This window comes from Tenrec ecaudatus, chromosome X (assembly GCF_050624435.1).
Source record: "Tenrec ecaudatus isolate mTenEca1 chromosome X, mTenEca1.hap1, whole genome shotgun sequence".
NCBI classification, from domain to species: Eukaryota; Metazoa; Chordata; class Mammalia; order Afrosoricida; family Tenrecidae; genus Tenrec; species Tenrec ecaudatus.
In genome coordinates, this window is record NC_134548.1 from 75741115 (window position 1) to 75756566 (window position 15452).

Consider the following 15452-nt stretch of genomic DNA (forward strand, 5'->3'; position numbering starts at 1 on the left):
AGGGGCGGAGAGAGCAAGTAGGGAGGGAGGGGCTCAACCTTGTCTTAGTGAGCACTCAAACTAGAAGTTCCCTGCAGCAGGGGCGGGGAAGGAGCTTTTCCTGTGTGGGACAGTGCTTGGGGTAGGGGCACTCAGCCAAGCGAGAGCCGGAAAGCGGTGGGTGTGTGGGGTTGAAAGGACAAACCAGGGTTTGCAGAACGACGAAGTATTCTCATCATCGAGGAAACACTTTTAGTGCTGTCCTTGTCCCAGAAGAGGCGTGGCGAGGCACGCCTTCCTAACTTCACGCCAGAGGGCAAAGGACAACGGAAGAGGGACCGCCCACTAGCTGTGTTACCAGGCACCTTTCGGTGACGCTGTCGCCGCGCGATGACGTAAACCGGCCGCGGGCTCCACGTCTCAGGTTCCGCAAAGGGCTGTGGGAGCAGTCTTGGGGAAGGACGGTCAATATGGCGGAAGTTACCGAGTCTCCGGGCGATCGAAGTTTAGCATCATCCAGGCCCCTGGTGAGTTTGGGATTTACAACAAAGGCTTAAGGGTGAGGCAGGCTGTCGGGTACAGGCTGTTCGCCTGAGAGAGCTGGCACCCTTTAATTCCGTCAGTTCTTGATGCCAAGACCAGTCCCAACAGTACACCTCTTCTTGGTCTAACCATTTTTCCCATTCTAATCCACTTCTGTTTAACAAGATCATCGAATTATGTTTTCCTCGTTCTTTTTTCCTTTCTTGTACTTACAGGGCTTGAGCTCGTTTCCGACTTTGTGCTCAATGCGGAGTTTTGATAATGTCTTAAATATCTTTTCTTCTGGCTCTCATTTTGTCAAGACCTGTCCCTAGCCATTGTCGGATTAGCAACATTCTAAGACGGAGATTGCTTCTCATGGTATATTAACGTTTTGTTACTTGTACATTGATTTTTTATTTACTCCATGACTGTTGGAGGCTTAGATAGGATTCTTGCTATCCCAGTTGCACCTCCTTCCCGCATTTTGCAGGATAATCCCTTAATTCCGTCCCAAAACATGCACCAGTGAGAGCATAGTTGCTGGTGTTAGGTCTGGGCTGGAATCATCCACTGTGCTGTTTGTGTGAATTTGGGTTAGACATTTCATAAAGGGTGTGTTTTTTTACCTATAAAATGGAGATCGTCTTGACCATTCTTTTTTTATATACATAAATCATTTTATTGGGGGCTCGTATAACTCTTAGCACAATCCATACATCCATCCATTGTGTCAAGCCTATATGTGCATTTGTTGCCGTCATCATTTTCAAAACATTTGCTTTCTACTTGATCCCTTGGTATTATTGGCTTCTCATTTTTCCCCTCCCTCTCTGTTCTCCCCTCCCTCATGAACCCTTGATAATTTATAAATTATTATTATTTTGTCATATCTTAACACTGTCCTACATCTCCCTCCACCCACTTTTCTGTTGTCTGTCCCCCAGAGAGGAGGTTATATGTAGATCTTTGTACTCTGTTGCCCCTTTCTACCCCACCTTCCCTCCACCCTCCCAGTGTCACCACTCTCACCACTGGTCCTGAAGGGATCACCTGTCCTGGATTCTGTGTGTTTCCAATTCCTATCTGTACCAGTGTGTATCCTCTGATCTAGTCGGATTTGTAAGGTAGAATTGGGATCATGATAGTGGAGGGAGGAAGCATTTAAGAATGAGAAGAAAGTTGTATGTTTCCTTGTTGCTACACTGCACCCTGCCTGGCTTGTCTGCTCCCCTTGACCCTTCTGTAAGGGGATGTCCAGTTGCCTACAGATGGGCATTGGGTCCCCATCTACACTCCCCCTCATTCACAATGATGTGATTTTTTGTTCCAAACTGCTGATTTCTTTGGGGGCCTTGTCACCATAAACATTTGTAAAGTATCATTGATTTAATCATCACCCCTCTCCCCACCAACGTTATTGTAAATTTGATGTTTGTTCTTGTTTCAATTTCAATAGAATTCATGTTGCTCTAATAGGGGTTCTTTTCAAATTGATGTTTTTTATCCTTCTTAGCGCCTCGGGCTAAATCCTGTTCAGACAAGTAAGTATGAGTTTATATCAGTGCAAACACCTTTGAAATTCATTCTTAGTTCTTTTCATAATACTAGTTTACATGAACTTTTTAAGGACCCCTTTGACTTTAGAGGGCTTGAAAGGGTAAGTAGGATTTGGGAGTACAGGTAAGTAAGTGTACTAGGTATCGGTTTTTTGAGCGCCTGCTGTTTGCTCATTATTTGTGCTGGATATTTTCTAAACTCTACAACCACATTTTTAGTTAGGTGGTTTTAACTATGTCTTATGGATGAGGAAATGAAAGTCAGAGAAAGCTTGGTGATTTCTTTAGTGCAGTGGTTCTCAACCTTCCTAATGCTGTGACCCATTAGTACAGTTCTTCATGTTGTGATGACCCCCCAACCATAAACTTATTTTCATTGCTACTTTATAACTGTAATTTTGCTACTGTTATGAATCGGGCAACCCCTGTGAAAGGGTCATTTGACCCCCAAAGGTATCACGACCCACAAGTTGAGAACCACTGCTTTAGTGTATCACAACTATTTATTCGCCATGCCTGAAGTTTGAACCTAGGGTTGGTCTCTGAAGTTTGTATTATTTCCATTGATTCTGCACAGCCTCCAATTGGCAGAGGCATATATGTTAGAAGGTGCTAATAAACTTTTTGAACAGCAGATCATTTTGGCTGAATCATAGAGAAATAATAGGAGTTAACCTTAAAGCTAAGGCTACTGAACTGGGCATACAGTAAGGAGCTGTGGTTAGGTATGTTTGCTCTGGAGTCCCACTGCCTAAGGTTGGCTTTAAGTCCTGCGACATGTTAGGTGCTGTGCAGTTGACCCACAGTGACCCCATGCACATTAGAATGAAACACTGTCTAGTCCTCTACCTTCCCCATGATTAGTTGCGGATTGAACTATTGCAGATTGGCTTATTGTAAGAAGTAGATTTTCAAGCCTTTTGTTGCAGCATGTCTTAGTCTGGAAACTCCATTAAACCTATCCAGTCTCGTGACAATGTTGGCTCCACTGACTATAGCACCTGTGCGTTTGACCAGGAATTGAACCTAGGCCCTGTATTGAAGGCGAGAATTCTACCAATGAACTGCAAGTACCCCTTTCTCTGCCATACACTAACTAGAATAATGAGGAAAATTATAAAAGCCCATATGTAAAATGGAGATACAAAGAAAGTTAATTTAGCTCAGAGTTGTTAGGTGATTAGAGTGAGTTAACACATGTGAAGCACATTAGAGTTCCTGGCACATAATAATCATACAGTAAGAGTCATTTTATTATTAACTATTAGGTTGGATGGATTAATAGGCAACAAGGAGCTAGAAAGTTTTCAGGAGGGCAGGGCTTAAAATCTTGGATATGGCATCATAATAGTGCAGTGCTTCTCAATCTGTGGGTTGTGACCCCTTTGGGAGTCGAACGACCCTTTCACAGGGCTGGCCAGATTCATAACAGTGGTAAAATGACAGTTATGAAGTAGCAACGAAAATAATTTTAGGGTTGGAGGGGTTCACCTCAACATGAACTGTACTAAAGGGTTGCGGCATTAGGAAGGTTGATAAGCACTGCAGAGGATGAAGTACAGTGGAGAATGGCTGGAATCTGAGGTGTTGCAGTAGTTCAGGGAAGATGTGATAAGAAAATGATGTAGAGTAGGGAGGTGAGATATAAGAAAGGACAGAATCCTTGAGGGTTTGTTGTGCTAGGGAAAATGTATCTTGGCTTAGTGCTTCTCAAGCATTAATGTGCATAGGAATTACCTAGGGAATCTTATTAAAATGTAGAGTTTGATTTAGTAGATCTTAAGTGGGGTTAGTATTTCTGCATTTCTCACAAGCTTTCAGGTGGAGGTGGTTCTCCTGCTCCTGGTTCTCCTGATTCCATTCTCACACTTTAAAACTAGACAGCTGGGAGCACAGTGATACCTTGAACAGAAACAGCCAACCTATATGGAGAGTTAGCTGGATGAGTACCCTAAAAGTTGATTCATTCAGTTCTGGACATGCTTAGTTTGAGATGCTGGCAGACCACCAATAGATATCCAAACGATTTTAGGCTTTTATACCTAGACTTCAGAAAATGTCAGGACTAGAGATGTTAATTTAGTTGTCATCCACAGAGAGATTTGAGTTGAAAAGACAGAATCTTGGGTAATGTTTCTCTATAATTAGGGAGCCAGGAGAAAGCTATAATAATCACTGCAACCTGGTGAAGGGTTGCCCGGAGACCATGCTACTAGTTACACCTCCACGCTCTTTCTCCGAGCCAGACCTCGCTAATTAAGCGGATTCCTGTGTGGTACTTGCCTAGCTGACCCCATACATCCTGTTCCCCTGCCTTTGTTGACTTCATTCAGGATTTAGAGCAATATTTCCCATTTGCTCCCAGTCACTTTTCGAGGCCTGTGATTTCTACATTTACTCTATATTTTTGGCCCTGCCTCTACTACCTCCTCTCATTGTGCCAAGCCAGCAACAAAATGTGCACGTTCATTTCTTTGCACACATGTACATTTGTGTTCATGAGCCTGCCTGTACATGGAGAAGGGGAGGAACATGAGGTTACAACTCACCTTCCTTACACACTGAGCCCTGGTTAGAGAGTAGGGCTACTAGCTGCAGGCCTGGAAGCCCTGTCTGGATACAAGGGTTTGGAGGGCTTGTAGATCCTGGCTCAGTTTGTTGCACATTGTTGCTAATTCTTAGAGGAGGTATTAAGGATGGTGTGGGATGGGGCATACCGTGGAGCTCACATGGCAGTTCAATAACAACTGGAAATGACTTTCTGGGGTTCCTAACCTGCACTAATACTTATCCAGTCCTTACGGAGGGTCTAACATCAAGTGCTGCGCATATATTAATAAATTTCTTCCTCAGAGTAACCCTGGGATGAAGGTTCCATTAACTCAATTTTATAGATGAAGGAACGAAAACACACTAGTTAAATACACTGTTATATGTATACATGTTATATGTATATATGATAGGACTAAGATTTGAATCCATACTGTTCAGCCCTAGGAGCCTACAACAACTGAAAGTGACTGCAGGTGTTCTCTCTTTTCAAATTCTCAGTTTCCGTGTGACGGGAGATTCGATTAGTGCTTGCCTTCAATGCACGTTCTTTATACTGTGCCTCCCTAGCAGTAGCAGACAGCAAGGAAATTTCCAAACAGTTTCCAAGAGCAAACAATCCCAGAGCTTGAAAGCGCAGTGCCATAGTAGTGAAGAGAAAATAAGATCTCTCAAAGGGCGATTGGCACATTTAATGTTGGAATTCAAAGAGGAGGACTACAGAAAGAATCCCTATAGTTGATGATTTTGATGATTATGAGGTCACTGTTACAAAACAGTGTCAGTAAAGTTAGGAGATCAATGCCAGGGAAGAGATGCTTGTCAGGAAAGAGGAGAGGGAATGGCAGAACAAGAAAAATATTTGCGGAAGCTTCAAAAGTGCCAGTGGGTGGGTGTGGGTGGTGGGTGGTGGGTGGGTGGCTTCTGGACTATTAAAAGATAATGGAATGTTTCCATGAACTTTTGGAAGCTTCCTTATACAGATATATGAAAGCATTCAAATACATAAAAAAATAATGTATAATGAACCCGATGTGCCCATTACCCATCTTTAATAGCTATTAACATCCTGCTAGTCTTTGATTTTTATTTCACACTTTAAAGGCTATTGGGACTCGTGCTGCAATGAACATGGGTACGCATCTATCTGTGCTGGAGCTCTCACTTCTTTAGGATGTATCCCAACTCGAAGGGCTGCTGATCATGATATTTCAAGTCCCAGTTGCCACGGTGATTTTGTTGTTTTGCAATCCCACGAACAGTGTATGACAGTTTCACTCTTTCCACATCCTCACCGGCAGTGGATGCTTTCGGGTGTTTTTTTAGACTTTGCTGTTAATGATGGGTGGGATGATATATCACTATTGTTTTGATTTGCATCTCTCGGATGGCTAATGATCATGAGCATTTCTGCGTGTTTGTTGGTTGCCCGAAGGTCTCCTTTGGTGTATATTTATGTTCTCTGATCACTTTTTAATGATTTGCCTTTTCTCGTTGAGGTTGCAAGTACTATATATACTTGAGTATAAACTGACCTGAATATCAGCCGAGACACCTAATTTTACCACAAAAACCTCGGTGTATACATGAGTATATATGATAGTCTATACATTTTAGAAATTAGTCTCTTGGCCAAAATTTTTTTCCCAGTCTGTGGGTTCACTTGAGTGTAGTCTTTTGATGCACATAAGGGTCTAATTTTAAGAACGTCCCAGTCATCTATTTTGTCTTCTGTATTTCTGTTTTCCATTATATTGATAATATATTTATAGCATGCATTAGAGTCCCCAAGTTTATCCCTATTTTTTCACTGACGATCGTTATATAAATCTAGACTTCACATATAGGCCTTTTATCCATCTTGAGTTTGTTTTTGTGTGTGGAGTGCGGTATGGGCCCTGTTTCATTCTTCACAATATTCTGCTAGTCTCATTTCAACTATCTAGCCAACACATTTTTATTTCTGGAATGCTTTTTAACTTTAATTTTGAGATGATTGTAGACATGTAAAACATTGAAAAACAATATACTCCCTTTCAGATTCCCCTATGTTAACATTTTACATAACCATAAAATAACTATCAAAACCAGGAAATTAATGTCAGCACACTGTTACCTAGTGTACAAACCTTATTAGAATTTAATTTTTTTCAAATATCCTATCTCCGTTCCAGGATCCTGCACTATATTTAGTTGATTTTTTTCCCCTTAGTTTTTGCCAGTCTAAACTTTCGGCTCTTTCTTCAGTTTTTCTGAGTATTTTAAATTCCAGACATATTTTGTCTAAAAATACTCTTTAAAAAGTACGTTTCTTTAAAAACATGAGCATGCAATTATATATAATTAAATTACAATGATTTAATATATCTTTATATTTAATCAGTGCTATTTTTATATAGCTTAATTTTCTATTTTATTGTGTTTTAGGTTTCTATTCAACAATTTCTCTACAAATGGTTCATTTACAGTGGTTAAGATCTTCATGGTGCATAGATATTCTCATTATTTTTGTTATGTCTGCTCCATTTCCATGAATTTAGTTTCCCTGCCCCTTACATTCTCAACTTAGTTTTAAAGTAATTATTGTCCATTTGGTCTCATATAGGTGATTTCCCACCCCCAATTTTTTTTATTGTAAATTAGGTAGAGATTTAATTTTTGGATCATTCAAGTTTATATTCAATAGTTTATACTACTAATAACTCCTGCTCCCCCCACCCCACACAAATAGTTTATCCTTCATTCACTCCTTATTTTTTCTTATACTTATTGTGGACTGTTATATTCCATTACACTCATGTTTAATTTTGTTTGGATTTGTTGTGATGCTACCTGTATTATCACTTACTCCTGTAATGCATATTTTTGAAACAACTTCTTGATTATTGATTTTTTCCTAATATTTTTCATTTTCCACTTCATTTATTTCTCTTCTAATTTCTATGATTTCCTTTCTCTTGGTGATTCAAGGTTTATTTTGTTATGCTTTTTATAATTGTTGAGGAATCCTGGGCTAAATTATTGATTTTGATTTCTCTTCTTTTTTAATGCTTGAATTTATTGCTATAAATTCCCTTTTCAGTATTGCTTTTGCTATGTTCCAAAGGTTTTAGTATGTTGCATATTTATTTCATGGATATTTTAATTTCAACCCTTATTTCATCAATTGCCCGATAGTTTTTAGGTAGCATTTTGTTCACTTTCTGTGTATTCGTTTTTTGGTCCTCGTTCTTCCTGTTATTGATTTCTAATTTTATAGTGTTGTGGTCTGTGAAAATGGATTGTAAAATCTCAATACTTAAAAAAATTAAGGCTTGTTTTGTGTCCAAGCACCCCTCCCTCCACTATTATTGTATTGTCTACTTTCTTCAGTCTGCCAGTGTCAGTGTTAACATTGACAAGGGTCTTATGTTGGTTGTGTATATGTTAATTATGGTTATATTTTCTATTTCAATTGATCCTTTAATCATGCAGTATCTTATTTTGTCTTAAAATTAATTTTACTTGAGAATAATATTATCACTCCTACTTCTTATTTGATTGTCTTTTGCTTAATACATATTTCCTTCCATCTTTTGATTTTTAGTCTATTTTTGACTTTGTGTCTTTGGTGTTCCCGTAAGCAAGATAGTAAAGAGCCTTATTTTCTTATCCCATATGCTATTATTTGAATTTTTACTGCTTAATTTATCCATTAACATTATTATGTGTCAAGTTTGTTGCTGTCATTTTGATGTGTGGTATTTTTTGTGTGATATTGTTTTTTTTGTTGTTGTTCTTCCTATATTTCTGTGCTATTGTAAGTACTGCTTTGAATGTGTTGGTTTTTGTGTGGAGCAGTAATGTATGCTGATCCAGGTTTATCTGCTGCTGTTGTAGACCATTTGTCCACAATACCATACATAATACTTTTTATAATATTGGTCTTGTTTATACAAATTCCTTTAATTATTCTTGGTCTAGAAATACTCTTAATTTTATTCATATTTCAGGGATAATTTTTCTGGATATAAGATTCTTGGGTGGTAATATTTTTCTTTCAGGGTTTTATATGTGCCATTCCATTGTCTTCTTGCCTGTATTGTTTCTACAGAAAAATGCAATCTTATTCTTTTTTTTTTACATTTTATTAGGGACTCATACAACTCTTATCACAGTCCATACATATACATACATCAATTGTATAAAGCACATCCATACATTCCCCGCCCCAATCATTCTCAAAGCATTCGCTCTCCACTTAAGCCCTTTACATCAGGTCCTCTTTTTTTTTTCCCTCCCTCCCCGCTCCCCCCTCCCAATGTGCCCTTGGTAATTTATACATCGTTATTTTGTCATATCTTGCCCTATCCGGAGTCTCCCTCCCCCCCTTCTCTGCTGTCCCTCTCCCAGGGAGGAGGTCACGCGTGAACCCCTGTAATCAGTTCCCCTTTTCAAACCCACTCACCCTCCACTCTCCCAGCATCGCCCCTCACACCCCTGGTCTTGAAGGTATCGTCCACCCTGGATTCCCTGTGCCTCCAGCCCCCATATGCACCAATGTACAACCTCTGCCCTATCCAGCCCTGTAAGGTAGAATTCGGATCATGGTAGTTGTGGGGAGGAAGCATCCAGGACCCGGGGGAAAGCTGTGTTCTTCATCGGTACTGCCTCGCACCCTCATTGATCCATCTCCTCTGCTGAACCCCTCTGTGAGGGGATCTCCATTGGCTGACACTTGGGCCTTGGGTCTCCACTCTGCACTTCCCCCTTCATTCAATATGGTATATATATATATATATATATATATATATATATATATATATATATATATATATATATATATATATATATACACACACATACAGATACACATATATACACATACATATACAGATACACATATATACATATATACATATACACACATATATCTTTTTTTTTTTTTGCATGATGCCTTTATACCTGTTCCCTTTGGCACCGCGTGATCGCACTGGCCGGTGTGCTTCTTCCATGTGGGCTTTTTTGCTTCTGAGCTAGATGGCCGCTTGTTCACCTTCAAGCCTTTAAGACCCCAGACACTATCTCTTTTGATAGCCGGGCACCATCAGCTTTCTTCACCACATTTGCTTATGCACCCATTTGTCTTTAGCGATCCTATCATGGAGGTGTGCAGTCAATGATATGATTTTTTTGTTCTTTGATGCCTGATAACTAATTCCTTCGGGACCACTTTATCACACAGGCTGGTGTGTTCTTCCATGTGGACTTTGTTGCTTCTGAGCTAGATGGCCGCTTGTTTATCTTCAAGCCTTTCAGACTCCAGTCACTATCTCTTTTGATAGCCGGGCACCATCAGCTTTCTTCACCACATTTACTTGTTCACCCCCTTTGGCTCCAGCCATTGTGTCGGGAGAGTGAGCATCATAGAGTTCCAATTTAATAAAAGAAAGTATTCATGCATTGAGGGAGTGTTTGAGTAGAGGCCCAAGGTCATTCCGCCACCTTAATACTTAACCTATAATTATAGACACTTCGATCTACTTCCCCATCCTCCTATATATATTTGCATGTACATGTCTTTGTCTAGACCCCCATAAATGCCCTTTGACTCTTAGCTCTTTACTCCATCTCCCTTGACTTTCCTCCTGCCCTACTACCATGCTTTGTCACCACCTGGGCTAGAGTATACCTCTTCTCTAAGCAACCTTACCCTTGATCATTCCCCACCAGACCTGCCACTCCCCCCTCTCTACCATTTGGGGTCCTATGTTGTTCCCTTGTCCCTGTGTTTGTTAACACCACTTCCTTAACCCCCCTACCCCCCACCCCAAGTCCTCCCGGAACTGTCGGTCCCGTTGTTTTTCCTCCAGATAGTTCATCCAGCCTGTCCTATTCAGACAGACCTGTGGAGACACTAACATGCACGAAAACAAGACAGAGGAAAACAAAGCAACAGTATACAACCTGACAACAAAACAACAACAAACCACTGACAAAGAACAAAACAAAACACTTCCCAAGAGAAAAGCTTGTAGTTAGTTCAGGGATCATTTGCTGGCCCTTAGGAGCGTTTTCCAGTCTAGTCTGTTGGGGCACTACGCCCTGGCCCCAAAGTCCACTTTCAGCATTCCCTGGGGACCTTGCCACTCCATTCCCTTGCTGTTCCGCTGCACTTCCCCAGTGCTTTGCCTCCGTGTGGTGGGATCAGGTCAGGTGCAATTCCCACACTGTGTCTCTGGTGCAGTCCCCTGTATTGCCCTTAGTCACTGAGGGGCATCATTTCTCATAGTGGGGCCAGCCATGTTGTTCTCCCTGTGGACTGGTTGCTCTACTCAGGAACATCATCCTCACGGCCTGGTGGGCCAGGCTGTGTTCCACTCTCTCCTCCTGCCCCTTCATCTGCTCCCGTGTGCTCTGATCAGTTATGTCCATCTCCCGGAGCTGCAGAGTCAATGTCGTCCTTTGGAACAAGTTCTTTTCGGGGGAGGGGCAGGAATCCACTTAATTTATGGTGCTGGGGCCAGCCTCCCAGACCTCTCCACTGGTTCCCTACTCCACGTCAGGGATATTGCATTCACACCTTGTGGCATTGGGTTGAAGTCTGCCCTCACTTTCCCTGTGGAGATATAAACAATACCCTCCCCTTGGGTGGATTAGTGCCCCATGCAATCTTATTCTTATTGGTTTTCCTTTGTGATTGTTCCATTTTCCTTGGTTGCTCTCAGGATTCTCTCCTTGTCCTTGATACTAGAAAGTTTGACTATGATATGTCATGATGTTTTAATTTGGGTTTACCATGGTTGGAATTCTATCAGCTTCCTGGATTGATATTTTCACCTCTTTTATTCTTTTAGAGAAGTTTTCTTTCATGATTTTTTCGGGGTGCAATTTTCTCTGTAGAGTTTGCTTTGCTTCTTCCTGTTCTGAAACTCCAGGGACAGTAATTGTTCTAGTAGTATCCCATAGAATTCTTAAACTTTCTTTAAATACCTTTACTCTTTTTGTTAATTGTTCTTCTTATATGTCAGAGATTTGTCTTCAAACTCACTAAATCTTTCATTTCTTCAGTCATAGCTTTCCATTTCTTCGGTCATATTACACTGTACTTTTATAGTGTTGTGTAAGTCTACTATCTAATTATTCATCTTTGTTTCTGCTTGGTGTATTTTTGTAAATTTTTTTGTTTTCCTATTTATTTTTTCCCTTGGACTCTTTATCCATCTTTTGAAAATATCTAACCATCATTTTTCTGAATACTTTTTCTGGTAAATCTATAATCTTTTTTATGTTCAGCCAATTTCTTTGAATCTGGCTGTGGTTCATTTGTTTGTGCCTGCTTTTCTTGTTTTGTTGTTTGTGTGTGTTTGTTTTTCATGTGAACCAATATTTTCTGTTGTTTTTGTGACATCTTGATATCTAGCTGTTAAGGGTGGTTAGAGATTAGGCTGAATGGGGGCAGTGAATTTTATATCAAGTGGTGCATGAGAGTTATAATAGAAACGTCAAAACAAAAAAGAATAAATGAGACTGAATAAAGAAGAAAGATAAAAGAAAAGGAAAATCTAAAGAGAAAGATAAAATTTACTAATTAATTTTTAATAATAAAAATTTTATTTTGAAATGTAGAAAGTTTATTATTAATTATAATGAAATTATTAATATATAACATTAAAAACAACAACAACAATGGTGATCTTTGATTGGATTTCCTCTGCCCAGGAGTGTTGTAGCTGGTATAGCTGCGCTGCCACTAGAAGGGTGGGTTGCTGGAGTAGGCATGGGATTGTGCTGGAGGTACTGGTAGACTCAAGATCAGTGAAGCAATTGTGGGCAGTCTCTGATGGTGGGGGGAAGGGGAGCAGGCTTACAGGGCAAGTGGTAGAACCAAGCGGGCACTGAGTGAGCACCTGAAGAGGCAAGGGTATCGAACAAGGTGAGCATGTAAATTGTCCAGGAGGTGGGCAATCACTTTAACTGGCTGCGGGCCAAATGAGACTAGGTGTGAACTAGTTGGGAAAGGAAACAGTCATGCAAGCTGCCTGAATAAGGGTGAGATGACCAGAAGGTGAGGCTACTTTGTGAACTGGCAGAAGGTGGTGGACTGACTAACTGGCCCGGAGACCAGTGAACCAGGTGGATTGGAGGCATCTTGTGGGTGAATTTGCCCTCTTTTCTGCCTCCTCCCACAGTATCTGGTATTTGTCTATTGAGCTGTTTTCCAAGATTGCTAGGGACCTGGTTTTTCTTTCTTGATGGATTTCTCCTGATTGTTATAGAGAGATTTACTCTCTGTGTGTTCAATTGGCCATCTTGAACTGGACATCATATAGGTGATTTTTTAAAGGAGCCACAGTACTTATGGGTGATAATTTGGTTTTAGGCCATTTGTTATCTAGTTGAAAAGTGATCTTGGATGAGTTTTAGTTCAAGGTTTGAAGAGGGTCAAAAGGCAGTAGTCTCCACTTTTAATCATTTTATCAGGGCTCGTCTATTGTGACCCAGGATAATGGCAGCTGGCCATGGTGTCATTCTCCTGATCTTGGTAGATATGGCCATAGTTTGACTATTTGAGACTTTGGTTTCCCTCTTTCTCTTTTGCTCCAGATGAGTAGAGACCAATAATTATGTTTTAGATGAATGATCACAAACTGAAGACATTGGTAATATTCTTCAATAGTTTTAGTGGTTGGGGTATAAATTTGAATAATAGTTGTATTGATTGAATTTTCTTTTATGTAGATATTATCACAGATAGCATTGTTCTTCAAGAAAGCTCTTCAAATGCCCTTTTTGATGATGAATGTGACACCATTTCTCTTGAATCTACTTTTCCTGGCATAGTAAATTATATGATTGTCTAATTCAAAATGCCCAATACCAGTCCATTTCTGCTCACTTATACCTAGGATTTCGTTGTTTATGTGTTCCATTTTAATTTTTGATGACTTCCCATTTTCCTGGATTTGTACTGTGTGCATTCCAAGTTCTAATTATTCATAGATGTTTGCAGCTGATTTTTCACATTGTGAGTTTTGGCCATAAGCAAATGAAATTCCCGAAAGCTTCCTTCCATCCACATGGTTATGTTTGACTTGACTTTGAGAAGGCATTTGTTCCTCAGTCACATTTTGAGAGCCTTCTGACCTCAGAGGCTAGTCTTCTGACACTGCTTGACAATGTTTTACTCCTAGTCAGTAGGCTTTCGGTATCTACAATGTCCTGCTGCTCTCCATAATGTTTTCAGTGGCTGATTCCTGTGAAGTGGACAGCCTATCCCTTCTTCGTAGACGGTTCTTAGTCTGGAAGCTCCGCTAAAGCCTGTTCACTTTAGGTGACCCTGCTGGTATTTGAAATACCGTTGGCATAGTTTTTCAGTATCACAGCAAGCACAAGCTACCATAGTACGATAAAGCGACAGACAGGCGGTAGATACACACACACACATCTATCTATTTATAAAAATGCATGCCTCCATGTGAGCATACATGTATATGAAGAGGATTCCAAAAGTTCATGGGAAAATGGAATGAAAAGGAAATTTTCCACAAACTTTTTGAAGCTCTTTCATAATATACCTGAACATATATTTTGGGTTGATGTTGCTGTTTTTCCCAAATCATATATGCCCTAGCTATTAACAAGAGTCCTTTTTTCTTGTGCATTTTAGTGACATCATTTACCTACATCGAGCTGTGTACCCTTATTCAGTGTTTTCCTTTATATCACCCAAAATAACATATCTACTATCTAGAGTGAATTGAATTCCATAATGCTAATGCCGTGACCCTTTAATATAGTTCCTCATGTTGTGGTGACCCCCCAACAATAAAATTATTTTCTTTGATACTTCATCACTGTAGTTTTGCTACTGTTATGAATCAGGTAACCCCTGTGAAAGGGTCGTTCGACCCCCAAAGGCGTCACTACCCACAGGTTGAGAACCGCTGCCCCAATGGACATTCATTTCTATATGTTCATGTCATAAAGTCAGTGTTCTCTAAGGTTCTTATTTAATCTTTAAAGTTGCTACTGTCGATTTGACCCCAAGCTTTTGAAAAAACATAATGTTCATGGCAGACATTTTTTAATAGTTAAACTAAGCTATTGTTTCGTTTTAAGAAAACCTTGGGATATTTTTGCATTAAAGTTCCATCTGGCTCCATGTTATGTTCTCTTTTACCTGGAAGAGACCACTAGAGTCTACTACAAGGTGGGGAAAAAAACCCAACCAGCAACAAACCCATTGCTATGGAGTGGATTCTGATCCAAAACAAACCAATAGTACAGAATAGAACAGTCTCAGAGAGTTTACAAGGCTGTATGTAATCTTTATGAATAAGTTGTCTCATCTTTCTCCTGATGAGCAGTTGATGGGTTTTCACTGGTGACCCTTTATTTAACAGCTGAGCGCTTAAATCCTGTGGTATAAGGCTCCTAAAGAGGTGTGTGTGTGTGTGTGTGTGTGTGTGTGTGTGTGTGTGTAGGTGGAGAGGGGTGTGTGACTTCAAAACTCACAGCCATTGAGTCAATTCCAACTCATAGCTATCCTATAGAACAGGATAGACCTGCTTCTGTGGGTTTCTGAGACTGTATATCTTCACAGGAGTAAAGAGCCTCCTCTTCTACAGAGAGGCTAGTGGTTTCGAACTACTGACCTTGGGGCTAGCAGCCCATTGTGTAACAACTACACCACTGGGGGCACCTCTTCTGTTAACTATTACACCACCAGGGCTCCTCTTAGGAGGAGAAGGACTCATAAAGGTGTCTGTACTGAGATATGATTGCAAAAAGGTAATGTTTTAATATCTCTGCAGTTACTATTCCAAATTCACTAGCTTGTCAGTCTTGTTGGAAGATTTC

General features: G+C 40.2%; 1 protein-coding gene across 1 annotated transcript in view; it reads left to right on the forward strand.

The window, feature by feature from the left end:
* The first annotated feature begins 349 nt into the window (after positions 1–349).
* YIPF6 (Yip1 domain family member 6) overlaps positions 350–15452 on the forward strand; it is a 54959-nt gene continuing 39856 nt past the window's right edge. Inside the window, exon 1 of the mRNA XM_075538735.1 lies at positions 350–506. Within this exon, the coding sequence (XP_075394850.1) occupies positions 450–506 (57 nt within the window). The 5' untranslated portion in view covers positions 350–449. The remainder of the gene's footprint in view (positions 507–15452) is intronic.